At 34.1% G+C, this 18,205-nt stretch overlaps 1 protein-coding gene across 1 annotated transcript in view; it reads left to right on the forward strand.

Annotated features, from left to right (window-relative positions):
* LOC135326554 (gamma-2-syntrophin-like) overlaps positions 1-18,205 on the forward strand; it is a 119,045-nt gene that overhangs the window by 25,275 nt on the left and 75,565 nt on the right. Inside the window, exons 3-4 of the mRNA XM_064504368.1 lie at positions 1,786-1,842; positions 1,942-1,999. Of these exons, the coding sequence (XP_064360438.1) occupies positions 1,786-1,842; positions 1,942-1,999 (115 nt within the window). The remainder of the gene's footprint in view (positions 1-1,785; positions 1,843-1,941; positions 2,000-18,205) is intronic.

The following is an 18,205-nucleotide window of genomic DNA, read 5'->3' on the forward strand; positions in this document are numbered from 1 at the left end:
TGGAGCTACATAATGAGCTATGCTATAAGCTCTGAAAATATAAATATCAAAATTATAACAAACTATTATGCGAGTAGAGTGCTTTGTAGGGCTCTGAACTGAATAATCTAATCGGTATTATCAGTTGAAATTTATCTGTCAACTGTATAAAATATGTGTATTAGTTATAGTTGAATGGAGAAAATGCCAATAGACAATATCTTGCTTGTTTTTTTATTATAAAAAGGCAAAAGCTGTCCTTGCAGCATATGTACATTTCTTGCCAAATAATGCTCAAGTAATCTAAACTCTGAAATAATTTATTTCATCATTTCTGTACAATGAGTTATATTGGGATAATTTTTTTAGAGGGGATAAGTATAGGTGCAGGGAAAGAAAAAAAATTAAATAAGCGAGTAGGATTTATGTCATAGAAAAATGGCTCTTGGGAATGAGTCAGTGATTTAAAACGTAGATATCCATGTATTCTCAATCAGATTGGATCCAAGCTTTCTCAGTACACATGATTATTTTGATTAAAAGTTTTGATTCAATTCAAAATGAAGAATCAATGAAATAATCTGAAACAGCACATACTTCACTAAAGCTGAATTATATAGTCTGAGATTGAATCATACACACCTTTGATTAAATCAGTTATCATATGTCATGATAGAATACTTTTCCATTTTACCACTGACTGGAGTAGTATAATATTCATGGGAACAGAAAAGATAAACTTTAAAAATGCAAGGAAGTATTCTTAAGTTTTAACTATATGCTTTAGTTTTTACCCTCTTAAAGTCAAACTGAAATGTATGACTTACTGTTGCCCTTTCCCCCAAGTCAATATTGTCACAAGTCTGCTAAGTTGAGTGTTAGAAAAAATAAATAACGTGTTGGGTATGGGCTTAACTGTTGAACATCAAAATTCACATTTATCTGAATTAGTGAAATCATAAAATGCCCAATCAGAAATTTACATGTAAGAGTAATCTCATATGAGATTCTGATATACAGAATAAAAAGAAAAATATTTTACCTTAAATGTTCAGTAGTTACTGTTGTAGGTGCTGAGAATCGACATTATATGCAGTATTGTTCAGCATGTTGCTAAAAAAGTCCTGCTCAACTATTAATTACTGTCAACAGATGAAGTAAAGATACATGTTCCATTATTATGGTGTCAGGCACTGAGAGGTACACATGAATGAAATGTCAAATTCAATATAGTATTAAACATATGATAGGTTACTATAGAAAAATACTGGTAAATGTTTATCTTCTTTATGCACTTCAACAGAAAATGCAAGAAAATAATCATGAGAAGCATATCCTGCAAGAAAATTCACATAGGCCTGAAGATATGGATTAGAAAACATTGGTATTTGCAATTGAAAAGTGATCAGCTAGAGAAAATAATTCAGCTGTAAAAATTTGCATCTCAAATTTCTTCATATAGTTTTCTCACAAAAACATTTGTCAAAGCAAAAGGATGTAAAAATTTCCATCTAGGAAGAATAGTGCTTCAGTAATAGAAAAAAAAACCATTAAAAATCTGTGTGCAGAATTCACAATATAAAAGTGTTCTGCTCTCAGTGTTAAAGACCTTTATGGTAAGGGAATTAAATGAGTGCCTATGAAGTCAGTCTTGAATCATACCTCAGAACTGAACTTGATCACCCAGATTCTAGGGTACCTTTGAGAAATAACTTTTAAAAATTAAAAAAAAAACAAAAACATTTTATATGCTTGTTCAGATATCATATTTTCACCTAAATTTATGTTTTCTGCAATTTTTTAAAGCACAGAACTGTTACACTTCGTAGACAACCAGTTGGTGGCTTGGTCTTAAGCAGAAAGGTATGGATAACTTCTTGTTTGTTTTTCTTTTAATTTTCAGTATAAATAGTTCACCACAGTCTTAATTGAGATCTCATGGTTAATACACATCTTTTGCAGGGTGGTGCTGAGCACAAAGTGCCTGTCGTCATATCAAAAATATTTAAAGACCAAGCAGGTAAAATATATGTTTATATTATTTAAATATATAGTACTATAGTATACATTGTTTTTTCTTGAGAAAATTAAAGGTTCTTTGAACACAGAATTAAAATACATTTATGGATCATTCCTTCATTTATGGATCATTCCTTCAGCATCACACTTTCTTTAAGCCTTTCTATAAATGTCCAAGCGCTCCATATGTCTTTGTGCTGAATTTAAAATCTATAATCTTTTCAAGTCTTTAAGACCTGTACTTGAAATTTTACTGGTCAATATTAGCTTTAGAAAATACATTTTTTACAGCAGAAACACAACTGTGTCATAAACATAGCATTTAACATTAATCATAAAAACACAACTATGTTATAGGAAATCTACTGATACACTTAACTTTAATAACCCAGAGGATAAAATAATATGAACCGAGCATATTTTTCCCGACACAGTAATTCATTGCCATATGGTATGACTTATTGTGCCTAGTAGCAAACAGAGAGTGATTTGTAATGTTTATTTTTATTGTGATAACACCAGATATAAATCAGTATAATCCAACCCAGTTAATTATTACATTGACAAGTATTTGCAAAAGAAACCTCCTTTGCAGGGTAGTGTTAGAATTTGGAACGATCTTGAACAATTGTAGAACTGTGAAAAATAAAGGGTCAGTTCAGTGGAACCACTGCACGTAGGTGGGAATAATGAACTACACAAAGATAGGCAGCACCTTGCAAGGTGAAATAAAGGTTTTAGTTGATCAAAAACAAAGTCATATTTTTGTGTCTGGTGGACATGGACATGGTGACTAGTTTGTTCTTTTCTTCACTAAGGCAACCTTTAAATATTTGAAGACTTGCCATGTTTCTATGATAAATCTGTATGTTTCCTGTCTTCTCTAGAATAAGTATGGCCATTTCTTATAACATTTTCTGCAAGAAAAGACAGAACACTATATAATGATACTCATTACATGCTGTGCTCCTTAAAGGACTCAGAGCCATTGGGATCAGGTTTTTGGCATCATCTTTTTAGCTTATCAGACTCTCTTCCTGCTTTGTGTAGTAGAGGCTGAGCATTTTTTTTCTACTTGGCACCATGTTCAGCTTCATGCTTTCCTAGATCTCAGACTGTGCTTTTTTTTTTCTTCTCTGCATTTTCTTTAGTGGGTCCACATTTTGCTAGAAGTGTAATACCCAAACTTGGAAACCTATTTCCAGCTGATATCTAATGAATACCCAGTATATTGGCTATACTGAATATCCTATTGGAAAGAGTGCTTTAAGTTTCTTACACATAGAGTACTTGTGTTTATATATATCAATATAATATTTTTTATGATTGTTTCTGTTGTTTAAGATTCTGTTGTTTAGGATTGTTTCTATGGTGAGGAAGAGAACAGATATTTTCATATCAATTGTAGATGGAACAATAGTAAGCTTCTAATGCATAGCATAATAAATCACATGAAGAAAACAAATATATAGTTAAAAGGAGAAGTATAAGCATCCAGGTCTAAAGAATGTAGTTCAGGCAATTAAATACAAATAAAGGAAAGATATCTACTGCTCTTTTAGGACACAATACTTTAAATCAAAGTTTGTTGTAAGGTTGAATATCAAATAGTTATGTGCACTATTTTGTACATTGTAGGTAATTTTTGGAAATCTGTATCTATTTGTAGAGTAACTAGTGCACCAACAATTTTATGGGATCAACAGTTTACCTCAGAGTTGAGAGTCTCTTCTCAGAAGATACCTGTTGTAAGATCTTGTAATGTTTTGTCCAAGAAAGCTCTAAAATGAGTAGCAGTTACAATAAGAGACAATGCTGATCCTGGCTGAATCAGTGAGTTGCATGAAGACACTGACCCAATTAACAAGGTATAAAGAAGGTAGTATATGCATTAACTGCACCACTGGTGTGGGTGCTGGACAACATGACCTCCTGAGGTGTACCTTCCAACCTAACTGTTTTTGTGATTAGCAAAAAAAAGATGTAGCACTGCAGGAGCATAGACATGTGATCAAAATGGTTATTGTGGCATTTCGTATCATGCACCCCCATTCTGGTTACTGAATGCCCGCACAACAGAAAGCAATTCTTTTTTGTTTTCTTCTGGAAAATGAATATTTCTAAAAAGCATGAAAGGTTTTGAGAAAAACTTGGAAGTCTGGAATGTTCACATACTGCAAATCTTTTTTTGGAGATGATATCGAAATCTCGAAATGTTGCTGGTTTTCTGTTTAGAAAAAAGATAATAACAAAATCTGTTCACAGCATTATTTTGATAGCAGGATATTTAATTGGTAATTAAAGCTAATAAAGAGATTATGTCCAAATGTAACTCATAGATGACCCTGAGGAAAGATTTCAATTTTAAGATTCTAATGTCCTAATGTTACAGGAAACAGTTTAATACTACTATTTAAAGGAAAAGTAGTTCTATACATATGTGCATGCTTTCTTTTTTTTTCAGTTTTATCTCTCCCTATTTATTTATACACATGTATATTATATACATATATATGTGCATATTTATAAAAAATATATAATATATAAAAAATTGTGAAAGAATAATGATATAATGTAATGAAAGAATAATGATATAGCAAAAGGATATGTTAAGCATGAGGAGAGATGAGACGCAGAGTTATCTCTAACTAAACAGCTATGTGTTCAAAATGTGAATAAATTAACAAGAACTTCTGTTATTCTAGAGACTAATGGTGAAACTGGTAGTCTAACTTGAAAGGTGGCAATGAGATAACACCCTTTGTATGGAAACATGGGCAAAATCACTCAACTTTACTTTGGTTGGATACAGTATTATTTTATAGTTCCAAAAGCTGGAAGTGTAATATATTAAAGTAGTTGATTCTCTTGTATGTACCTTTGCAAGCCTTTTGCTGTCCTAAATAATGTAATTAGTCAGCTGTCTTTATGCCCTCTTTAAATTTCCTAATTATAGGTGAAGAAAGGAAGTGATTTTGTTGGTATTGACCTAAGCAACAGCTGAACACTTCAGTTGTTGATATAGGATGAGGATTTCAAATTTACTTGATTTAATTATTCAACACAAACACTTCTATAGCAACAGTGGTAATAAATATGATTCTTAAATTTTTGTCTATCTAGGAGGCCCCTCAAGGAGCTGTGATCTTTCTGTTTATAATTTCTAGATGAAGATACCCTACTTCACTATATTCCAGATCAATATGACTTTCATGAACAAGTTCACTGAAATATATACAGACACTCAATTCAAAAGCATAACCCTAGATTTCTGAAATACAAGCTTAAGTGGCCATTCAGTTCTGGAGGCTGATATCTCATATGTTATGAATCACAGTAAGAATGCCCTGAAATCTGTCTGAATATGTGCTCTTCTCAACAGTATTAAGAAACAGCAGTTATTGAATTATTGAGTTATTGAATTGCACACTTTAAGGAGAAGCAAATATATGTTTCCTCAAGTATAAGTAAGCTTAAACACAGGAACACTTACAAATCATCTGTTAAATATAAGATTGGAAAACCTAAAATGGGTAATAAAAAAACCATTTCTGCTACAGTAACTAGGAAAAAGAGTAGGCATTCAGGAAAACTGGAAAGGATGGAATATAATCTTATAAAACTGTAGGGATTTTAATATAAGAAATTATTTACTTCTCAAACTAGCCATCTAGATATCTTTACAGTGCTTATCTCTGCTATGTCAAAATACTGTCTGGATCACACAGGAATCCTTACTGGTAAGTTTTGTGTAAATATGAGTCACTTGTGGAAGGCTAAAGGCAACACCATGGAAAATGCCAAAGATGGGACATGTTCTTCCAGAGGTAATAACAGCTGTTTGTATTTCTTTAATAAAAAGAGGATAGTTTAAACTGCTAAATATTTAAGAGCAACTGAATGCTTCTTAGATCTTTCTAAAGAAATGCAGTTACAGGAATATGAAGCATGAAACTTAGATATTAATATAGCACTTACAGATGCTTACTTACCTAGTTGCAAAATTTTAGAATAAAATTTAATTAAGAACAAACTATATGGAAACATATGGACAGTAATTAGACAGTCACAGATAGACAGTTACAGATAGACTGGAACTACATGGAAACTAAACTATGTGGAAACAGACTGTAAACTCTGCATCACATATGTGGTGAGTTGAACAGTCATATTCCTAAAAAAAAAAATAATAATCTTGATAATGAAATAGTAAATACATGGGAAATGAGTGGTCCTTTATTTACTGGGCTCCTCAAAGAAAGTGTCCCATAGCTTATTATTTCACTTCCAAAACAAGGATTTGTTGTTCCTGCCCATGTGTCTAATTTTCCAGTTGACTCAGAATGTAAGCAACATTACTAGTAATTTCACAAAATACGTTTTTGAAAATATACTAAATGTGAAAGCTTCTAACTAAACTTTTCCAAGATTGATCAATACTTTCTCTTAGTTTTTTCTTTGAGGAGATTTAATACAATATTGTTTTTCCTTTATTTTCCTTTTTGAAGCTGACTTCAAATTGAGTGAATCATTACATAATATTTTGTGTTTTGCTAATAGCTTCTAGATGTGTACTACTCATATTGTTATCATAATCAGTATTAACAGCTAATTTATGGTAAAGAATGCAGTAGTTTTGCAGTCCAGTATAGATTCCTTTTCTTTCAGATGGGTGATTGAACAATTGAACGTGGCTAGTTGAAAGGAATCAGATCATTTAGGCTTATTTGATGCACAGTGAACCTATGAGAAATGTTGTCAGGTCCATTAAATGTCCCTTAAAATCCTTATACACAGTAAGAATTAAATTGCATGATCTTTTCTATGGTTCTCCCTATTATTTTTCTCCCTATTATCTGTTATTTTCATTTTAAATGACTAGGGAGTCTTTATGAACTTTTGGAGGCTGTAAATCCTCGTGGACTTTAAAATAACTTCATTGTACGTATAACTGACTTTTAATCACATATAGTATTGGGGGCGGGGTTTGTAAAAACAGTTTATTATACCAGTCAAGGATAAAATTTCTCTTTTATGTTGTAGAATTATGAAGCTAGCAATCACATTTTTTTACCTTGATGCAACATTCCATTTTTGTGAGAACTGCTGTAATAATCTGACTACTGCTGTGAGCTTTGCCTGTATCTCTTGTAACATGTTGAGTCAGACAAGCAACAATGATGAAACAGACTCATCTCTTCAGAAACAGAACAGTGAGTTCAGCTCACTAAGGCATGATGAAAATAGTTAAATAAAATTAAATACAACTTGGTGGAAGAGGGATAGTTTGGATTTTGAAAGCGTTTTCCCACCTTCTGTGCTCTATAAGGTGATGTATAACCCACATGCTGCTATATTGAAAAAACTTCTATTTTATGTGGTTAGTCCATTTCTGACTGAAAATGGCATGTACCATGGAAGAAGTGGAACAAACTCAGGACATTCAGCCATTGAAACATTCTTGGCTTGAAACCTTGCACTCTGCAAACACAGAATGTGTCTATGACCAAATGCCACATGCTGGCTGCCTGTATTCAGGGCCTTCTGTTTAGAGGACATAGTGTGGATTTGTCAAGGGCTTATGACAGGTTCATTTACACATAGATGCCAAACAAAGATGGTTTAATATGGAAGCACATGTGCTACTTCCTCCCTAAGTATTTTTTCAGAGTTGACCCCAGTCATTCACAAAGGTAGTACAGCTGAGGTAACCAAGGCTAGTCTGAATGGGTCAGTGGCCAGAAGCCAGGAGCTTGACTCCAGTGGGCCAACAAGGTCAAGTTTAAGGACGAGTTAAGCCCAGATGGAGGTGCTTGTGTGCATAAGGAAGTCAGAGTGGATCAAAAGCTTGTGTTACACCTTGCACTGATGAAGGTGGAGGTTGAACATGAGTCCTTCATTGAACAGAAGAAAGGCCTTACTTGAACATAAGACATTAGAACTTGCACGCTATTTAATATCTGTACACTGTTTCCTAGTGTCACATATTTGACTTAATATTTTTGCAGGATTATTCTTACTCTCTTCTATTTATTTTTAATTATTTTGCCCATGTTATTTTTCTTTATTACTGGAAAGCTAAAGGTATCTGAAGATAACATCTACTCAGTGTTCTCGCTCTTAGATCCACGCCTCCAGCACTACGTTTGGTTTGACAGGACCGAGTAGAACATTCTTAGCATTTAGGATTTTTTTCTTTTTCAGTATTGCATCTTTGAGACTAGTCAGGCACCAACAGGGGCCTCATTACCTGTTGATAGAAAGAACATCTCTGTGAACAGTTTAATAGCAATCAACAAGAAGAGGCAAGTAGTTTGATCTCTGATTGAAGAATATATTTTTATTCAAAATAATAATTAAGCACATACTGAAGTTGCAATGATATGGAGTCACTATATGTTTAGTGAAAAGTGTATGGATAAATGAATTCTACAGTTGAGGCTTTAGAGTAATACATGATAATGGGATTTGTTTTGAGGGTTAAATGCTGAAACAAGGGACTTATTGAGGTAACTAAAGAATTCTTTGAGTAGAAGGATGCACAAGCTTAATTTTTAGTTGTTTGCTTAAGTGAACAGGCATCTACTTAAAATCAGATCTGAGAAATGTTTTTAAGAAGATACTGGAAATATTTGTATGCTTTAAAATTATTTATAAATGATTCCGCAGGAAAAGAAAAATTGGAATGAAATATTTGTATGTTTCACTTGAAAATTGTGTTTTGTTGTGGAATTTGCTTTAATTTTCTTTTTATAGGATTTAAGAGCTTGATGAATTCAAAACACATTTTTAGAGAGAAAACCAAAGTATTCACATTTTAGGCTGATATAAAAAATGTTTTCATTTATTTGATTTGGCTAAAAAAACAGAAAGAGTGAACTAGCTGCCCAATTCCAGACTTGCACAGTCACTTACTTACTTTCCTGAAATGAGGCTTTATATATGTGTATATTTATATACGTGTGTGTGTGTGTGAATGACACCTGAGGGCTGTGCTGCCATTCAGAGGGACCTGGACAGGCTGGAGTGATGGGTAGAGGGAATCTCCTGAAGTTCAATAAAGGGAAGTGCAGGGTCCTGCACCTAGGGAGGAATAACCTCATGCATCAGTACAGGTTGGGGGTTGACCTGCTGGAAAGCAGCTCTGCGGAGAAGGACCTGGGAGTCCTGGTGGAGAAGTTGTTAACCATGAGGCAGCAATGTGCCCTTGTGGCCAAGGCAAATGGTATCCTGGGTTGCATTAGGAAGAGCATTGCCAGCAGGTCAAGGGAAGTGATCTTCCCCCTCTACTCAGCCCTGGGGAGGCCACACCTGGAGTACTGTGTCCAGTGCTAGGCTCCCCAGTACAAGAGAGACATGGAGTTACTGGAGTGAGTCCAGCAAAGGCTTACTAAATCCCCTGATGAGGGGACTGGAGCATCTCTCATATACTGGGACTGTTCAGCCTGGGAAAGAGAAGGCTGAGGGGGGATCTTATCAATGTGTATAAATATCTGAAGGAAGAGTGTCAAGAGGATGGGGCCAGACTGTTTTCAGTGGTGCCCAGTGACAGGATGAAAGACAACTGAAACACAGGCAGTTCCATCTGAATAGGAGGAAACCCTTTTTACTGTGAGGGTGACAGAGCACTGGCACAGGTTGCTCAGAGAGGTTGTGGAGTTTCTATCCTTGGAGACATACAAAAGCCATCTGGACAGGATCCTGGGCAATGTGCTCCAGGTGATCTTGCGTGAGCAGGATGATCTCCAGAGGTCCCTTCCAACCTGAACCATTCTGTGATTCTGTAAAGATGTTTCTGGATACTGTACTTTAGTTCTGTATGTATTTCATGATCAATATTCACTTTGGAAGGTGCATTTTGCAGTTTATGAAACAAAAGATCGATATTAAATCTGAAAACCATAATCTGTAATTTCAGTGAACTTGTAGTATTACAGTTATCATTCACATACTTTAATCTTAATAGAGAAAGATATCAAAATGCAATATACTGTTTTAATTATCATCTCTTCCATGTAACATTTCAGTGAATATACTACTGCCTTAGGATACCACTGATATGAACAGTTCCTATTCTTTCTTCTACCTACCTCTGGTTGAACGTAGTTCCTTCATGAATTTCAGAAATCTAATTAAATAGAAGTTACTATTTGAATTTATTACCATTACAGTCCAGGTAGAAGAAAAAAATTATAATTATTCCATGCAGGCAAATTAGAGACCTAGACCATACGTGTTCACTCAGATCATTTGTTCAGGAGAGAACCACCTGAAATCTTTCTGAAGATGGATGGTGTTTTGGACTTTGGGTTTGGAGCTTGCTTTTACCATGGTGCTTTAGTGTGGAAGCTGAAGAAGCAAGCAGCTGGACAGAAAGCATCCTCTGGTCTGTAATACAGACTCACAGTGCACTGAAAGATACCGATTAAATTCAGAAGAAAATTCATGCAGATATTTTGGGGCAGAAGCACAACCAAGAATCATACAATATATTTGATGGAAAGAGCAAATGTAGTGATCCTTCTGCTGGGAGATAGTGTCATATGGAATAATATGAGAAATTTAATAACATCCTTTGGCAATTTCAGAAGAGTTCTATTTTTGATCTTTTCACTGTTCTTATCTTCTTTGTACTGATTTATGAATTAAAGACTTTTTAGGCTATTTTAGGAAATATATCTCTTCTTTCCTTATAACTCATTTAATGTATATACTTCTGCTATTTCTGGCATCACCTCAGTTTGTCAAGTAAGTTTTCCAATTTTCATATCTACAGCTTTTACAACGTTTTTTGCATTCTATAATGGTATGTAATGGAAACTGAGTTACCTATTTTGGAAGAAAAGATTGAAGATACCAGATTTGCGTTTAATTTATTTCTATATAAAATGTTACATATTCATAACTTGTCTGACTTTATATTATGCTATTCAGCTCAGTAGGCTTTTTACCTGTGATATTAATCATACGTCTATTAGAGCTAACCTTACACCTTAGAATATTGCAATTATGTGAGCAGATTCATCTTCCTTTACATTTTACTGCATTCCTCAATTTATTCACCAAGTGATTAATTAATTTTAAAATGTGTGCAACTATTTTCAACTGAAAAATATTGTACTCATTCTTAAAATATTATCAGGTTTATATTGAGTAACATGTAAAGACTTTCTGATACTATTAACCATATCCTAGAAATGCTGCATTTTTATCAATTTAACTAAGTTTGCACTGACTTTTAATGGGGTCCTAATTATTCTTGCCTGGTAGAACTTTTTTTTATTGTTTAACAATAAACATAGCTTGCTCACAACTGTAACTGTTGCTTTTGCTACTTACTTATTGCTACTTACTTCTGTCCTTATACAATAGATGAGTATTTTTACTTTTATTTTCAAAAGTAATGAACTTAGTGGCTATAGTTAGGAATGTATCTCAAATAATAAATAACAGTAGTAATGTAGCATTTTCAAATTTTCTAAAGATATATTAAAAAAAAAGATGCTGTGTTTCTCATTACACCATCTTAGGTGCCATGTGTTTCCTTGAAAAAGTGAAGTTTTAAGTACTTCCATGACTAAAGTTCCAATTTTATGTGTCTTAACTTCTAGTATTGATATTTTTCTATAAAGACAAAGTCAGATGAGGAAGAACTGATTTACTAAGTGTGCATAAAACTGAAAATGTTTTCCTCTAGTACAAATTTATTCACATAATCACACATTCACAAGTTACACCACTCAACACTATTGGGTGAGGCACATGAATTACAATGAGATGAGAATTTACTGTTCATCAGCTGACCCATGATAACATTCATACGGGCTCTCTTTGCTGGCAACAAATACAAGATAATCTGTGTTACGTTAAACCCCTTCCCTTAACTAAAAAGGTAACTTCATGTGTCTCAGTTTTTCTTAATTGACTTCACACTGAATATTATTTGCTTGGAAATCACTGAAAGAATCACATTTTTAGCAGTTTGGCTTAAGATTATGATAACGAGACATACAAATACCTGGACTTCTGCAGGAAATTCAAGTTATTTGCATTTTTCTCCTAATTTCCTAAAGTAGGTCGAAAGTTAGTCTATTTTATCACAGTGTGTGTTGACACTTCACACAGATCATCTGATAAACTGTCAATGCAGCTGATGTCACAAACCTGCTTGCAATGAGAAAATCATACAAAAGCCTTCAATAATTTTTCTTTTAGTCAGTGCTAAAAGATAGACGGGCAGAAATTTAACTGAACTGTAAAGCTTTTCCTGTTATATCTTTTGATATACAAAGCACATTTAATTAAAAAAAGAGGGGTCATCCCCAGGACTTTTCCACATGTCTTCTATGTTTTGAAATGCATAGAGCTTATTGCCCCCACCAGATCAGAAAAAAAATGGCAAATTCTGGCAGTAATATAGGCTCTCAGAGTTATTAGGCAATTAGTATCAAAATGGTATTTTTTGAAATTGGCAAGAGACACAGAGGACAGTTATAATATCATCTGCCTTCTAAAAGTCACAGCAGGGCAGGAAACGGTTTGGGTTTTTAATTTTTTTAAAAGTTAAGGAAAGAATTTTCTCCTGTTTATGCTTTTCCTTGATGCCAGTTGCTATGCTTTTGCGGTTGCTAATTGCACTTACCCATTTGCCTCCGTTTATTTTTTGGCTTATATAAAATGTAAAACAATATTTGTTTATAAGAAAACAACATTTGTTCCATTGATATAGTCTGCAGTGAAAAATATTATGAATTTGTTGTTGTAGTAGTTTTCCTTTCAAGTTGGACTCAGTGCCAGCCATATAGGGGAAAGCACTTTTATTAGTAGAATGTTCTAATAAACAATTTATTCTGAAAACCTGCTTTTTTGCTTGTAATATCTGAAGGGAAATAGTGAAGAAGCAAAGCCAGTGTCAAAAGCAAAGCCATCTGCAAAACAGATTCATCCCTGTTACATTTGCCTGTGTGACGTTTTCTGATTCTTTTAGAATTAAAACAACTTTTCATTTGAAAAAAGAAATTTCTAGCAATTCACAGCAATAAAGCAGGCTTTGAAATCATGAGCTAACTGTAAAATCTCCCCTTAAGCTGCCTATTTCTGTAAAAGATCTCATAAAATAGTTTAGATGGTCTTAAGTATCAGAACTGACTACAAGCTTGCTGATCATTCCAGGGAATGGAGTGGAGAATGGGATGAGAGAACAGCCTGTGAGGGATTCTCACACTGAAAATGAGTAGAAAAAGAGATGGAAAATCACAGAGATAAACAGAGCTAGAAATGAATAAAGCAGAATAGGGAAGAAAAATGGTAATAATACTGGAACAGAGAAAATCAGTTTTGTTACAGGACCATAGTAAATACGACACTAACAATCTGAAGTATATATGGTTAGAAGTGTCCACCATTTCTTCACACCCCCACCCCCAGTGGAACCTGACTCAGTTACATTTTTCTGGATGAGATATCCATGTTTGATTTGGGAGGATTATTATTCTTAATTGCTGTGTAAGTCTTCTTCAAAAACTGCTATGAAAATCTGTCTGCTCTCAATGTGAGATTCTCTTTGCTTCTCATGAGGTCTTTTTTTTTTTTTTTTGTGAATATAGTTCCCATCTCACTGTAGCTCCCATTGCATTCTAGGAACCGGGAATTAGAAAAACAGTGCTTAGGTTTCTCACAGCAAAAAAGATCCAGAAAATGATATGGGTAGCATAAAGTATGAAGAATAATTCTGAGAAGAATCAACGTCTGGAAATCAAACTATAGTTTATACTAAATCCTGTTTTCATCCAGGATATCTTTATTTACAACAAATACTTCCTTAATATGTTAATGCCATGTTAAATTAGTTGTGTTTGAACAAATATGCTCATTATTAGAATACTACATATATTCCTGTATGCACCTTTGCAAATGTTCCTTTGATAGTAACAGCAGTACTCAAGGACTCAACAGTGTATTTTGTAAGCCAGAAATATGTGTAATTCTTCTGAGGTAAATATCTCTCTTAGAGCAACAGCTGTTTCCTTTTCAGTAAAAAATATCAACTTATTTAGCAGTAGTTTACAAGAAATGGAGAAAATCACAATATTGGTATTCTCAGTGAAATAAAGGCAGAAATTAAGGTCACTAGCTAGCATGGAACTTGGGTAGAATATTGAGACAAATATTTCTATCAGTGTAAAAAGAGATAAATCATCTCAAATTCCACATAATCTATTGGGAGCAAATAAACTCCAGTGTTCAATAGTCTTATATCAAATAGCATAGTTTCTTCTGGAAGTGTACTTTCTCTTACCCTCATGGTAAGGCATTAGTTTAACAATGAATTCATGGCTTGAGCAAAACTTACTGACTCAAAAAGCATCATCTTTTGCAGCAGCAGTTATTTTATGGGATTCTCATCCAAGTATTCAGCCAGCCTAATCCTGCTTAGCTTTTGGAATCTGATGCAATTACGGGCTATTGTGATAAGGCAAAAGGCTTACTACCCAGATTTATTTTATAGTAATGTGAAGTCAGAACTTGCTGTGTTTAGATATAGTATTCTCCCCTTTTTCTTGGCAATATTATGTCAAGTAAGTCTTTCTCATGCTTTTACAGATTCCTATATTTGCCCTCTAGTTGCCTTTGTATGTTTACCTTCTGTTTGTGTAGCTTCTTAGCTCTGCAGTAATCTTGAGAGAGTAAATAAATAAGAGCTATACAACTCTATTTTGAATTATGTGCCAGCGGAGAGGAGGAGGGAAACAGAAAGTAAAATCAAGCAATCCATAGTTAGACTACAAAGCCTACATCTGTGCTCTTGGCTTTCTGATCACCACGGAGTGACACTAAATCACACTTAATTAATTGCATGAATTTCTTCAAATGATTTAACATTTTTGGTATGCTCCCACAGATTCTTCTGTCGTAATAATTGCACATGTTTAATTACTAACAATACCTTTCACTTGCAAACAAAGAAGTGCCAATTTTTTTGGTATAAATCATGGTTTCCTAAAATTTCCCAGATTACTGCTGCTAAAAGCAGCAACATTAGTAGTTGTATTTTGACCCATGCACATATATTTAGTTTCTAGACAACTATGATCCCACTCCCATGACCTGACTTTACCAACTTTCCTAGTGTTACAAGAAAAACACCGCCTTCTATTATGTGCAGACCCTGCCTGCCCAATGAGTAGAACAGAAAAAGACTCACTTTATTAGTATTTCTTTTATTGAAGAAAATCTGAAGTTTACAATTGCTAGCACGTATCTATGACAAAGGTGTTGTAGACAATTCCTGGTGTCAGTTGCATGCACATGACTGTGACCTATGCCAAATTGCAAGGAGGACTCCATCTAAGAGTGATCAGCTCTTGCACAGATACTTGGATGGTGGGTAGGTGTCATTATGTTATCTGCACACTGTTATAGTTCATGCTGTTTTTTACGTAGTCCAAGTTCAAAATACTTCTGGTCTTCCAGGCCAAAACAGTTTTATCTGGAATTAACTTTGTAGAAGCAAGAGCATATGCAGCTATAACAGTACCAGCTAAAATATTGTTTGGCAAGATGGCATTAGCTTTTTAACAGTTCGTTAACCTACTCACATAAAGTAACTAATCACTAATCTGCTGTGAGTCAGCAGGAGATTCATTCTGCCACTAAGGCATTCAGGGATGTTGAGGAGGGTAGTGGCATTTTCTGTATCACTGCTGAATATCCCACTCCTTCATTCACGTAGGACCTATTATCGTCTCTCCAAAGGTGTCTCCAAAGGTCTCCGTGCTACATCCTGACTTGACCTGCTCCTGTGTCCAGTACTTGTCTCACCTCACTTCTCCTGTGCATGTCTCACATTGAGTTGATTTCTACAGTGTGTCAGACCTCAGGCTTGTGTACATGTAGGGTCTACGAGTGAATTCCTAAGTGGGTGTGTAGGCAGACACAGTACTTCAATAACATGAAGCCATCTTTTTCTGCCTGCTCCACAGGCACTGAGAGAAGTGAGGAAACAAGTCCTAAAATTTCCCATGTACTACCAGTAGTTTACTTACTACAGTGTGGGCAACCTCGTGCTTTAGAATAATGACATGGTGTTTTGAAACACATTTTGTTATTGAGTGAGTTAAAAGCTTTTCTTTATATGATAAACTGGACACATATGAAAAGGAGGAAGACTAAGCTGAGGGAACCTCATATTCAAGAATAGAAATTTGGACCTTTTTTTTGCTTTAAACAAAGAAATGGAATTTAACATAGTACTGTAAAGAACGTGTGCACTTAAAAAGCTTTTCCAACAAGGTATTTTTCAATGTCTGAAGTAAGAGAGTTCCACTTTCAAATATTGATTAGAAATGTCAAATTGTTTGTCCTTAAAATATAGTAATAAATCAAATGGCAGCAAGTGTCTCTTTACAGTCATGATGGACACTTTGACTAGTTCATGGGAGAGGAGGGAAAAACACATCTGTACAGCTTTAAGGAGTCTCTTGTACTCTGGTTACCAATTTCTCCAGTCTTTGTTTTATTTCATCTGGTTTCTTAATTAATGATTTTCATTTTCCTCATGCAGTGAATACTTAGGCCTATATTTAAAGTTAAGCCTATGAGTTGAGAGGTCCGTAAAGTCAATGAAGCTAATCATATACTTAAAACTGATCATGTTTTTGTGCAAAACTAATACAGTGTCAGAGAACTTACTGCTTTGTATATTTCCTATGTAATTCAGGAATTTAACAATTTTTGAAAAATTAAATGGAAATATTTATTTTGATAAAAGTAGGAAAATATGCACAATAAACTATTTGAAGAATCGAATCTGTATTAGGAACTATGATTTGTGCATGAATTAACATGTGGTAAGTCAGGATTTCCCTAGCATCTGTTCTGTAAAATTTACAGCTTCACAACCTTACAAAGTTTAGAAAATTTAATACAGCTCTCCTCCAGCCCTAATGAATATGAAACACAAACAAGGTAAAGCTAGAAAAAATTACTTCTACTTCCTTTTTCTTCTCATCAAGTGCAAAATAATTTCACATAGTCCATGACTCTTTCTGAATTTTTAAGTGACTTGAATGATGGGCAACTTGCTTTCAGGAAAGTGTCTCAAGTCTGATACATTCTTAAAAGTAAGAAATTTTTATTTGATTAATTTCATATCATTTCATCTACTTCATTCCCTTTGGACTTCCCAGATGCTTTCTTCCTACTGCAGTATCATTTGTGAATTTTATCAGTGTACTTTTAAAGCTATTTTTTTAAAAAAAAGATAATTAACATGAAGACTAAAAGTGTTTTAACACTAATTGCTGCAGCATACATTTAATGTTCTTTTAAAGCCTGGTACATTTCTGCTTGTAACTACTTTGTGCTTATTTTCTTTTGAAAGTTTTTTTTTTTTTTTTTTTTTTTGGCCATGTTCAGTTCAAGATCACTGAAATTATTGGTATTGGTACCAAAATTACATATTATTTCAAGTGAAACTTGACTCCACATAAATTGGAACATTTTACTTGAAATTAGAAATGTTTTTGTTGTGTAGAGAGCATATAATTCCAGTGAAAACACCAGTGAAGTTTTAAATGATATATCCACTTGTCTTCAATATTTGAAATATGTCCTAGAGAAACAGAACTGTCTTTTTCTCTCTTTTTCTCTCTTATTTTAGTAGCAACTAGGTTAATTCCCTGAACCACAGCTTCTTGTCAATTTTTTTTGTAGATTTATACATTTTTGCGAGAAACTGAGTAATTCCCTTAGAGCTGGCATTCACCTAGGTCGCAAAATTATTTGTTTTAAAGGGGTAGTATCTGTTTAGTCTTTCAGATAACATCAATTTGTAATGCACTTGTAACCTATAATATGACTTCTGCATCTTTTCGCACGTCTTTGCAATTTGATTTGGGCAAAATACTTTTGTTAGGGGCAAAATACTTTTGTTAGAAGCCATCTTTGATTTTAAATTATAGACCATTGGCTGAAATCAAAATAAGAGACTTTCAAAGATGGTTTGCCAGACTACCATCACTGGCCATGATGACAGCTAGTGGCATTACAGCAACCATGGAGGTTTCTACATTATTGTTTTGGTTTGGAGCAATATTGCATTTTTGGAGCAAATCTCCTGATTGTCCTTATTTTCAATGTTTTGTTTCAGATCACAGAACATTTGGTATCAATCCTGTAACCCACCTTCTCTCAGTTACTTTGTCTG

This window comes from Dromaius novaehollandiae, unplaced genomic scaffold, assembly GCF_036370855.1.
Source record: "Dromaius novaehollandiae isolate bDroNov1 unplaced genomic scaffold, bDroNov1.hap1 HAP1_SCAFFOLD_36, whole genome shotgun sequence".
Lineage (NCBI taxonomy): Eukaryota > Metazoa > Chordata > Aves > Casuariiformes > Dromaiidae > Dromaius > Dromaius novaehollandiae.